General features: G+C 37.3%; 1 protein-coding gene across 4 annotated transcripts in view; it reads left to right on the top strand.

The window, feature by feature from the left end:
• ZC2HC1A (zinc finger C2HC-type containing 1A) overlaps nt 1-12704 on the top strand; it is a 52261-nt gene that overhangs the window by 11469 nt on the left and 28088 nt on the right. For all 4 annotated transcript variants that reach the window (XM_081503768.1, XM_081503766.1, XM_081503767.1 and 1 more), the window contains exons 2-4: nt 4326-4399; nt 6460-6576; nt 11735-11876. In XM_081503768.1, coding sequence (XP_081359894.1) covers nt 4326-4399; nt 6460-6576; nt 11735-11876 — 333 coding nt within the window. The remainder of the gene's footprint in view (nt 1-4325; nt 4400-6459; nt 6577-11734; nt 11877-12704) is intronic.

Genomic DNA, 12704 nt, shown 5'->3' with positions numbered 1-12704 from the left:
ATTGCTATAAACTTCCCTCTTAGAACTGCTTTTGCTGCAACTATAAATTTTGGATCATTGTGTTTTTGTTTCCATTTGTCTTCAGGTATTTTTTACTTTGGGATTTTTTCAGTGACCCATTAGTTGTTTAGTTCTATATATTTGTGTATTTTTTTGGATAGTTTTTTCCCTTGTAGTTGATTCCTGGTCTCAGCATGAAGTTTCTTGATATGATTTCAGTCTTCTTAAATTCATGGAGACTTGTTTTGTGGTCTACAAAACAACCACTTGTTATGTGGTTTGTTCTGGAGAATGTCCCATGTGCACTTGAAGTGTATTCTGATGCTTTTGGATGTAATATTCTATATATGTTAAGACCATTTGGTTTAAGGCCAGTGTTTCCTTATTGATCTTCTCTCTGAATGATATGTTCATTGTTGTAGGTGGAGTGTTAAAGTCCCCTACTGTTATTGTGTTATTGTCCGTTTCTTTTGTTTGTTTGTTTGTTTGTTAATATTTACTTTATGCATTTAGGTATGTCTGTTGAGTGCATATATATTTACAATTGTTATAGCTTCTTGGATTGATCTCTTTATTAGGTAATGTCCTACTTTGTCTTTTGATACAGGCAGTGGTTTAAAGTCTGTTTTGTCTGATATAAGTCTGCTACTTAGGTTTTTTACTAAATTTCTATTTGTGTGGAATACCTTTGTCCATCCCTTCACTTTCAGTCTATGTTTTCCTTTAGATCTTGATTCAGTCTCTTGAGCAGCATGTATAAGGTCTTGTTTTTGTTTCCATTAAGCTACTCTGTCTTTTGGTTATAGCACTCTATGTCTATATACATTTAAAGTAATTGTTGATAGGTATGCATTCATTGACATTTTTGAAATTGTTTTCAGGTTTATTTTGTAGTTTTGTTTTTGTTGTTATTCTTGTTTTCTTCTTTGGCTCTCTTCCTTGTGATTTGGTAACTTATCTTTGGTATTATGTTTAGATTCCTTTCAGTTTTTGTGTTTGTGTCTGTTATAGATTTTTTAGTTTGTGGTTTCAATAGCAATCTGTCTATGGTTATTTTAAGTTGATGTGATGACCTGTTTAGTTGGAATGTATTTTTTAACAATCCTGCATTTTATTCTCCTTCTATGTTAAATGTTTTTGACATCATATTCTAGATCATGTGATTTTTATATTTCTTAACTACTTATTCTGTCTGTGGAAGATATTACTAATTCTGTCTTTTAATCTTTCTACTGGCTTTAATAGTGGTTGGTCTGCCACCTTTACAGTATATTTGTTTTTACCAGTGAGATTTTTCCTTCCCTAACTTTCATATTTCTAGGTGAGGCTTTTTGTTTTTTGGTTAGAGAAGCCCATTTTCATTTCTTTTAGAGCTAGTTTCATGGTACTGAACCTTTTAGCTTTTGCTTGTCTGGAAAACTTTTTATTTTTCTTCAAGCCTGAATGATAGCTTTGCTGAGTAGAGTATTTTTGGTTGTAGATTTTTTTTTTCCTTTCATCATTTTAAATGTATCATGACATTCCCTTCTGTTCTGCTGGATTTCTACTGACAAGTCAACTTATGATCTTATGTACATTCCCACGTATGTAACTATTTACTTTTCCTTTGCTGCTCTTATTACTGTCTTTAATTTTAGCTATTATAATTACACTGTTTTTTGGTGTGGTCTATTTGGGTAGATTCTGTTTGGGGCTACTCTCTGTGCCTCCTGAACCTGGATGACCATTTCCCTTCCCAGGTTAGGAAAATTTTCAGCCGTCTTGTCTTCTAATATGTTCTCTGCATCTCACTTCTTATTTTTGAACTCCCATAGTGCAAATGTTAGTATGCTTGATGTTGTCTCAAAGGTCTCTCAAATTGTCCTCATTTTTTAAATTCTTTCTGTTCAGCTTGAGTGGTTTCTACTACTCTGTCTCTCATCTTGCTGTTCCAGTCCTGTATATCATCTTAGTCTACTGTCAATTCCTTCCAGTATGTTTTTTATTTCACTTAATTGTAGTCTTCAGCTCGGTTTCATTCTTCTTTATATTTTCTAACTCTTTTTGAAACTTCTCACTGTGTTTTGCCATTCTTCTCCCAAGTTCTTTGAGCATTTTTGTGATTGTTATGTTAAACTCTTTACTAAGTTCCTTAGCTCCACTTCACTTCGTTCTTCTGGTGTTTTATCTTCCTCCTTTGTTTGAAACGTATTCCTCTGTCTCCTCATTTTGCCTAACTTGCTGTTTTTATTTCTATTTATTTGGTAGGTTGGTTACATTTCTTGATCTTGTTGGAGTGGTCCTTTGTCGGAAAGGTTCTGTGCCTCCCAGCAGCTCACTACTCTGGTCACCAGAGCCTTATGTTTCAGGAGTGCCCCGTATGTGGCCTCATAGGCCCTTCTGATATGGTGGGCTGATTGCTATGAGTGGTCTAGTTGGCACTGATGGTCCCTGGTCCAATTGATTGCTATGCTTGGCCTTTGTGGATGCTGACTGCCGCTGGTGGTAGGCCCAGGTTATGAGGTGGCTGTATCCTGGGCTTACAAGGCTAGTGCTGGTCCACTGGTGAGCAGAGCTGGGTGGATCCTGGTGTGACTGGCTGAGGAGGTTTCACAGATGGTGTCAGCCCACAAATCTGCAGCTTTGGGGTCAAGGGAGTCCAGTGGCTGATGCCTGCCCATTGGTGGGTCAGGCCAGGTCCTGGAGTTAGTGCCAGCCCTCTGGTGGGTGGAGCTGGGTCTTGGGTTCTCTGGTGATAGGGCTGGGTCCATGGTAGGCTGGGGGAATCAAGGCGCCCAGTGGTCTCTGCCAGCCTGCTGTTGGGTGAAGCTGTGTCCCTGCAGTTAGCTGCTTGGCCTGTGGGTCCCTGGGACTGTAACAGACTGTAACAGGTGGGCAGGGCTGGGTCCTGGCACTAATAAGCTAGAGGTAGGACTCCATAATGTTTCTTGCCAGCATTAGCATTGCTCGTGGTAGCTGCTACTGCTAAGTCGCTTCAGTCGTGTCCGACTCTGTGCGACCCCATAGACGGCAGCCCACCAGGCTCCACCATCCCTGGGATTCTCCAGGCAAGAATACTGGAGTGGGTTGCCATTTCCTTCTCCAGCTCGTGGTAGAGGGAGCTCTAAAATACGGTTGCCGCTGAGTCCAGATGGCCTGCTCCTCCCTGGGAGGCTCTCCAAGATGAACATGTGTGCCTGCCCAAGACAGTTTAAAATGACTGCTTCTGCCCTGTGTTTTGGAGCATGCAAATTTTGTGTGAGTCCTTTAACAATGGAGTCTCTGTTTCCTGCAGCTCTCTAGGTCCCTTGAAAGTTCGCCTCCAGCCTTCAAAACTAAACATTCTTGGGTCTCATCTTGCCATTGCAGGACTCTGGATTGAGGAGTCCAGTATGGGGCTTGGACCCCTTGCTCCTTGGGGAGAATCTCTCCAGTTGTGATTATTCTTGTGTTGGTGGGTAGCCTACCTGAGGGTGTGGGTCTGGACTGCACCATGTCCCCACCTCTCCTGCTCTTCTCATTATAGTTCCTTTTATCTTTAGTTGTGGAAGAGTGTTTCTACTTGTCTTCAGGTTCTCATTGATAGATGCTCGGTAAATAGTTGTAATTTTGTTGTGCTCATGGAAGGAGGTAAACTCAGGATTTTCCTACTCATCTTCTCTATCCCACTGTAGCCACCAATGTTATTTTTTAATGCTTTGAAGATAAGTAATATATGTTAATCTTCAGATATTTGTTTTTAAACTTTAGTAATTTACAATAGAGACAGCCTGTAATTAAGTAAGAGACTGACAAATTGATTTGGTTAAAATAGAACAAAACCAGTTTCAGCAGTATCAGTTTGTTTCTTTTTAAATTATAAATTCTGTGTTCGGCATTTGACCACTGATAACTTTAAGTCTTGTGCATTTTAATTGGTAAAGTTGCTTATTTCAAAGTAATAAAGACATTTGCACAAGAACTAACCACTTATATTGGAGAAGGAAATGGCAACCCACTCCAGTATTCTTGTCTAGAGAATCCTGTGGACAGAGGAGCCTGGAGGGCTGCTGTCCATAGGGTCACACAGAGTCGGATACAAATGAAGCGACTTAGCATGCATGCATGCATTGGAGAAGGAAATGGCAACCCACTCCAGTATTCTTGCCTGGAGAATCCCAGGGACAGAGGAGCCTGGTGGGCTGCCCTCTATGGGGTCACACAGAGTCGGACACAACTGTTTTTCGGAAGCGACTTAGCAGCAGCAGCAACAGACCACTTATATATGAAATTAAGTAAAGACTAAAATTTAGACATTTCACAATAAGAGCCATTGAATATTTTGACTACATTCTTTTCTGTTCTAGAAAATGGAAGTGTCCAAGTTGGTGAATTGTTACCTTGCAAGATTTGTGGAAGAACATTCTTTCCAGTGGCATTGGTGAGTACCTTTTTCCTTTGGCGTTTGATAGAGCTTTAGTGGTTTAATACTTCAGAACAGTGGCAAGATATATAGAGAGATACTGGCTAATGTTCTTTGCTCAAGAGTACCAATTCCATCTATTCATTCTTGCAGAGAACTCTCTTTGCTTCAGAGATTGATTGGTCTTCAAAACTCCTCTGTTAGGGTATTAAAGTATTCTTTCCCTTGTGGGACTGTTAATGAAACCAAAACAAAAAACTCTTAGAAACACTCTTAAAAATAATGTATTTAAAGAAGCAGAAGCATATGATGTTTGGGATTTGCTTTGAACCTCAGGGGCTTGAGATAGATGAAATAAGATTGTTAAAATGTTGGTAATTATTGAGGCAGTGAATCAGTAAATGGAGCTAATTATACTATTTTATCAGTATGTTTGAAATATTCCGAAGAAGAAGTATTTTAATTAAAACTGTTCCTAAAATACATTATGCATTCTTTAGAATGCAAATACATTTGTATGCAAATACAAATAGAAGCACATCTTACATTAATATAAAATATCTAGCTAAATAGAGAATAAGAAAAAAGCAATACATCTTATATATTCTGTTTCAACTTCAATATCAATAGGTATTTATGAATATTTTCATTTAGAATAAAGATTTTTCTTTGAGTATGGGTCTGCTGTTTAGAGTTCTGTCACATTTTATTTTACATCCTTACTGTTTCCAGTTTTTCTTTAAAGCAGTGAGAAGGAATTAATGATCCAAAATGGCCACGTGACTACAGACTTCTTTTAAATATTATCAGCTTTTTAATCCTTTCTTGCCCATACTTACTTAAGTAACTTTTTCTTGTCATTGATTCACTATTTTTCAAACCATTTTCAAAGCTTTAAGCTGAGTTTTCACAGGGGGGATATATCTTTTTTGGCCCTCATTTATTTAATATTGAAATAATCACTGTCAGTTTGTATAATATATCAGTTTTTGGAGCAGGTGCTACATTCTTTTGATATATACTACTCAGTATGAGGACAGCCATTTCTAGAAAGTTGCCTGTTAACCATGTTTTTTTTTAATATTTAAGAAATTTTATTCTAATAGTTATAATTACTGCGTTTGTCAGAATGAAATCCGAAAACAAGTATGTTTTACAAGTATGTAAAACAATTGAGTACTGATACTGTATTGAAAATATTAGAGAGTCTATAACATGGAATCAACTAGTTCTGTTTCCTGTTTTCCTAGATAAAGCTTAATAGTTCCAACTAGTTCATTGTTTATCAAAATAGAAAAGAAAAAAATGCAATTAGTATACTCTGTTGTTAGTCAACATGTTTTATTTAGGGGAAGGAGAATTATTATTTATCCAGTTAATTTGAGATCAATTAAGAGAGCTTTCATTGTAATGGCTTTAAATGAGTTGGAAACCATATTTTTAAAAAATTACACATACAAAAGAACCGTAGGAATGGAACCCTAGATAGCACAAGGACAATCCTTGATAAAAATAAAGTAGAAAATTTGAGTTCCAGAAAGGGGGAGGGGATGATTGTGGAGAAAGACAGAAACATGACCACCTTGTCTTGTGCTGTGTTAACAAACTACTATTATGTGAACTTGAGTAGAGTAATCCAAACTGTTATTGTTATGTTAGCTTTTGTAATCCTAATGCTAAAACATTTTCCATTTACATTCCTTTTTCTAGTATCTAATTTCAGGTATTTAGTAATAAAGATAACTTTTTTGCCCCCACTTAAATAGCTGTGTCTTACATGCATTAGCTTCCTCATTCTTAGCAGTGTGAAAGCCAGGAGAATATTAAATAACTTGCAATAAAATTTTGGGAGAATATTTATATTTTCTTGTTGTGAGGAAGATAACTTGTAGCATGTTTATATATATATATATATATATATATATATATATTTAGCTATTTAGTTAAAGCAAACAATGTCTTATTTATGCTTTATTATTATTTCTCTTCAGTTTTAAACTGGTCTCTAATGACAATTAAAATTTTATAGTCTTTTTGTAGAAAAGAAAATGATATGTTGTATTTCTTTATTTGAACAGAAAAAACATGGACCTATTTGCCAGAAAACTGCCACTAAAAAACGGAAGACTTTCGATTCAAGCAGACAAAGAGCTGAAGGAACTGATATTCCAACAGTAAAACCTCTTAAACCTAGGGTAATTCTATGACCTTTTGAATAGTATAAACATTGCTGCTCTGTGTAATGAAAAAAATAATTATCTGTTATGCTAAGATTGAAGAGTGAGAATTCTTTGTCATGTTCTCATTAGAAGTTATCATAAACTTGTTTATTTTGAATTTCAGCAAAAGGGAGACCCAAGTACTGTCCAACTACAGTGAGGTTTTCGTAACATTGGAGATTCAGTTACTGAGCTATCAGTTCGGCTCAGTCGTGTCCGACTCTTTGTGACCCCATGAATCGCAGCACGCCAGGCCTCCCTGCCCATCACCAACTCCCGGAGTTTACCCAAACCCATGTCCATCGAGTCGGTGATGCCATCCAACCATCTCATCCTCTGTCGTCCCCTTCTCCTCCTGCCCCCAATCCTTCCCAGCATCAGGGTCTTTTCCAATGAGTGAACTGTTCGCATGAGGTGGCCAAAGTATTGGAGTTTCAGCTTCAACATCAGTCCTTCCAATGAACACCCAAGGCTGATCTCCTTTAGGATGAACTGGTTGGATCTCCTTGCAGTCCAAGGCTGGGAATAATTGAAGTCTTCACAGGTTCATTGTAACTCATTGTTCATTACTTTGGCTATAGTTTATGTCTCTGTTACTAGTAGTGTAATCCATGTAGTATACAAAAGGAAAGCTATTAGTTACAGATGCTTTAGCCTATTAAGTATTATCTTGATTGATTTTTCAGCATTTGTGATCTTAGTATGCCTTCCGGGGAGAAGTTTTATCCATTGCTCAATTGTCCACAAATTGACCACTGTCGGCTTACTTTCTTCTTTGTAACCAAGCAAGGAATCTCCTATGCTAGCTAATCTCTCCTTAATACTACCTGTCATGATATTTTATTTGCTAAGAATAAATCACATAAATACTTTGACATTTTTAAAGAGTCATTTTAGTGCAGTAGTCAAAATTTGAGTGCCTGATTTATAAGTTTTTGAAACAAACTGTTTTCAGTAGTAATAGCTTTTCCCAGTGGTACAGGAAAGCATTTCCCTATGGGACATCATACTAGTAAAGTCCTTTGATAATAAAAAAGAAGTCAGTTCATCTTTGTTTTACAGTCTACGAATATATAAGGGGAGGATGGAGAAGCTTGGACAAGGCGCATACATTATTTAGTTTTCCGTGGTAACCTGCCAGATATGTGATTATGTTAACTTTAATTAGCCTACATAAACTAATTAAATCTTTGGAGGCAGTATAAAGTAGTGAGTTTGAAAGCTGGCGCAACAGTCAGACTGCCTGGATTTACTCCTGACTCTGCTACTCTGTTGTAATGGATGAGTTACTTAATCTATACTTCTGTTTTCTGTAAAATGGTGATAGTAGTTATCTATCTTGTGGAATTATTAGGGGAATTACATTAAATTTATCCATGGTGATCTCTCAGTAATTTTTTTTTTTTAATTGGAGGACAATTGCTTTACAGTGTTGTGTTGGTTTCTGCCATACAACAACACAAATCAGCCAACGTGTGTGTGTGTATATACATATGCCCTCGCTCTAGAGCCTCCCCTCCCCACAGGGCTGGGCTCCCTGTGTTATACAGCAGCTTCCCACTAGCTGTCTGTGTTACACTTGGTGGTGCATATATGTCAGTGCTACTCTCTCAATTGGTCCCACCCTCTCCCTCCCCCACTGCATCCACAAGTCTGTTATCTGTTCCTGCCCTGCAGATAGGTTCATCATTACCATTTTTCTAGATCCCATATGTGTGTTAATATGTGATGTTTGTTTTTCTCTTTCTGACTTCACTCCATGTATAACAGACTTTAGGTTCATCCACCTCAATTCAGCTGACTCACAGTCATTCTTTTTTGGGGGGCTGAGTAATATTCCATTGCATGTATATACCACAGCTTCTTTATCCATTCATCTGTGGATGGACATCCAGGTTATTTCTTTAAAGAGGAGGTTTGTATACTTTAAAAAAATTAATCTTTAAGAAAAAGCCAAGTAAAAACTTACTTTATGATAAGTAGTTTTATTTTCTTGCTCCTTAAAGTGTGGTCCATAGAGCAGTAATAGTAGCACTGTTTTGGAAACTTGTTAGAAATGCAGAATCTCAGTTTCCTCCCAGACATACTAAATTAGAATCTGCATTTTAACAAAATCTTTGAATGAGTCATATGCATATTAATTGGAGAAACAGTGTATTAGAAGATTTAAAACATCATAGTATGGGCTTCCCAGGCACAGTGGTAAAGAATCTGCCTGTCAGTGCAATAGATGCAGGAGATGTAGGTTTGATCCCTGGTCGGGAAGGTCTCCTGGAGGAGTAAGTGGCAACCCACTCCAGTATTTTTGCCTGGAGAGTCGCATGAACACAGCAGCTTGGCATTCAACAGTACGTGAGGTCAAGAGTCAGATGGAGCTGAGCACACACAAATGTCATAGTGAGGTTCTCAATACAAAAATCACAAGCGGAGTGGAGCAAAGCAAGTACAAACTCCCATTTATGGAGAAATTCAGGCATACTCCAGGGACTATGACCAAATATGTCTCTTCTCCTCTCAAAGTCGCTTTGTCACATCTGTAAGCCATTCCTTCTCCAGGGGATCTTCGCAGCCCAGGGATCAAACCCGGGTCTCCCGCATTGTAGGCAGTTTCTTGACTGTCTGAGCCACAAGGACATGTCAGAGCTGCCCAAAGAAACTGAGATCCAGGAGAAACTACCACAGTAGAAGAGCAGGAAGCTGCTGGGGTGCCCATGGCCTAGAATCTGAGAACCTGCCACCTTACAGTTGAGGGGGTCTCCTCACCCTGAAAGGTGCCTCCTTAAAGATGAGGGGTCTTATCTGAAAGTACATATCCATTGTTTATCACAGCAGAGGCAGGAACTGGGGTGAGCTGCAGGAACTTGAAATAAGCTGAAAGTGGAATGAGCCTGTCTGAAACTGGACAAAAGCCAGGAGGGAGAAAATGGGAAGAGGCACTGAGATTTGAAGAGGGCCAGAGCAGTGGCTCTCAGAAAGCCCTAACGGGAAAGGTAATACCCTTTCTGCAGGGGAGGGGGCCTCTTTAAAGTGTCCCGTTTTTGAAGTGATTAGTGTAACAACTGAGGGAAGTCTAGGTGACAACAGCAGGCCTCCTGGACACGTGTTGTTTCAGAGAAGCAGAAGAGGGATGTCTGTGTAATCAGTTTTGTTGCTTTCATAATGACTAGTTGGAAAGTGTTTTCTTGTTTTCTATTTTTTGAAAGAGTTTTTAAAAGATTGGTGCTTTTTCTTCCTTAAATGTCTGCATGTATTTAACAGTAAAGGGAGGCATCTAGGCTAGGAGTTTCCTTTGTGGTTCTTTTAATAATAGAGTCATTAAAAAGAAATAAAAGGCTATCGTTGTTGTAATGGGATGTAATGTTATTATGCAGAAAAGTTTCATATTTCAACAAACAACTCATTGAAATATAAAAATGATTAAAAGATTCTTACGAAAGAACAGCACAAAATATAAAATATTTAGGAATTAGAGTTAGTCACTCAGCTGTGTCTGGTTCTTTGCGACCCCAAGGACTGGGGCTCGCCAGGCTCCTCCGTCCCCGGAATCCTCCAGGCAGGAATACTGAAGTGGTTGCCATTTCCTTCTCCAGTTTAGGAATAAACCTCATAGTAATAAAGGTGGAAAACTTTCACAAAGAATATTTTAAAAAGCTACTGAAAGACCCAAACGAACATGTCTTCTAATGGAAATATATCACATTCTTAGATAAGTAAATCTCAGCTGAATAGAGATTTTAAGTTAAGCTGTGTATGAATGTAATGTTTAATTTTTCCAGTTAAAGTGTAGTTTTAAAAAACAAGCTGAATCTAAAGCTCAAATGGAAAAATACATATATAAAAATAACCAGAAAGGATTGAAAGAGAAGCAGAATATAGTAGGATTAACTTTTGTTGTTTAGTCACTCAGTTGTGTCTGACTCTTTTGCAACCTCATGGACTGTAACCTGCCAGGCTTCTCTGTCCATGAGATTTCCCAGGCAAGAATACTGGAATGGGTTGCTGTTCCTTCTCCAGGGGATCTTCCCAATCCAGGGATTGAACCCACGTCTCCTATGTCTCCTGCATTGGCAAGCGGGTTCCTTACCTCTGAGCCACCAAGGAAGCCCTTACTGAATATTAAAATAATATAAAATCTCAATATTTAAAACTCGAGTATTGACACATGTAGTTGAAACAGTGGAACAGAGTTCAGAAATAGGCCCAAATACCAAAGAGAATATGATAAAGGTGTTGTCTCAGTTCAGTAGGAAGAAAAGTCAATAAAGGATGGTGAGACAGCTGCATAGATATGTTAGAAAACAAAAAATAGAGTCCATATGTCACTCCATACATCAGGATAAATTCCAAATGAATAAAAGATGAAAAATCTTAAAAATGAAACCATGAAAGGACTAGGTAGAAACATAGGAAATTTTTATTTTACCTTGGTGTAAGGTTGGACCTTGCTAAGTGACTACAAATATGGAGACAGTAAAAGAAAAAGTAAGTTAAACTGCATTTAGAAAATAATTCTGCATATCAGAGGACACTTAGACAAGGTTAAAAGAGATATATTGTGGGGGAGGGGTGAGGCTAGTCTATAAAAAAAAATTACTTGAAGTTGTTAAAAATAGAAAAAAGACCAGTAACCCAATAGATATGTTGACCACGCTTTATAAACACACCACAGAAAAGGCAATACAAATGATTCTTAACGATACAAAAAGATGTTCATTTTCACTCATTATAGGGAAAAAGCCAGTTAAAAACCACAGAAAAAACTGTTTTTCACCTCATCAGTTTTCACCTCTCTCATCAGTTAAAAAAAAAAACAAAATTTCAGTATCATACAATGTTGGAGAAACTATGGGAAAATAGGGAAATACACCCTTAGTGGTGGGTTAAATGTTTGTTACACTGACAGAAGGCAATTTAGCAACGTCTGACACAATTTACAGTTGTATTTAAAAATTGCATATAAATACCATTGCCTAAAGTTTCTTTTTAAAATTATAACTTTGGGAAGAAGATCATTTAAGGACTCCTGATAAGAGAACATTTAAAATATTTTCTTGAGTTTTGTTTTAATATATTAAAAACTGTTTTTGAAAACTAGGGTTTTTTTGTTTTATTTGTTTTTTTAATTTGTTTACAGCCTGAACCACCAAAGAAGCCATCTAATTGGAGAAGAAAGCATGAAGAGTTCATTGCCACAATAAGAGCAGCTAAAGGCCTTGGTCAAGTGCTGAAAGAGGGTGGCAAACTTCCCCCACCTCCTCCGCCGTCTTATGATCCTGGTATATGGTGTATTTTGACAGAAAGTGTTCATATGGGGACAAAATATTGAGAGTATTGATAGAATTCTTATAAATTTTAAGATATTACTAAATTTATAATAATTGAACTTGATGAAGCATAATCTTATTAAGTTTCCTATAAAATAATGGTGACAGTCCAGGCATTTAGGCTTATAAAGACACAGCAGTGTTGAACATAGAAATGCATTATATTTTTATGTCAGTACTTTTATGTAAACTTTTTCTCTCAGTACTTTTGTAAGGCATTTAATATAATTTAAGAATTACTGTGGTAGTGTAGTGTTAGTAGCTTAGTCGTGTCCGACTCTTTCCAGCCACATGAACTGGAGCCCACCAGGCTCCTCTGTCCATGGGATTCTTCAGGCAAGAGTACTGGAGTGGGTGGCCATTTAGTATTTAATATAATTTAAAAATTATTGTAGTAACTATTAAATGTTCCAGGAAAACATTTCAATCATGCATACTGTCAATTGAAATGTAGTCATTCAGTACAATTCAGATAGTTAAACGTTGCTTAGTTCTTTGGTATCGTCTCATCTAGAAAGGGGAATTAAATAGTAATTTTGCTTCTAAAAATGTATTACTCTAGTGGGATAACCACCGTATAAACAGATATTACTAAATTTGCCCTAAATTCATGTATTTTTATATTTTCTTCATTTGGTGGGTAAAAGTTGCTTGTTTATCCTTAACCAAAAGCAAGGCAAGATACTGGCAACCATATATGAGATAATTGAGATACTGAAAGATTTAAAATAGCACCATTGACATTTTGCCATTGGGTACAGAGTATCCTCAAGAAGTAGT

Source organism: Giraffa tippelskirchi, chromosome 6 (genome assembly GCF_054371585.1).
Source record: "Giraffa tippelskirchi isolate mGirTip1 chromosome 6, T2T-mGirTip1v1.2.pri, whole genome shotgun sequence".
Lineage (NCBI taxonomy): Eukaryota > Metazoa > Chordata > Mammalia > Artiodactyla > Giraffidae > Giraffa > Giraffa tippelskirchi.
Note: the sequence above shows the minus strand (reverse complement) of the source record. Positions and strands in the feature narration are given on the sequence as shown.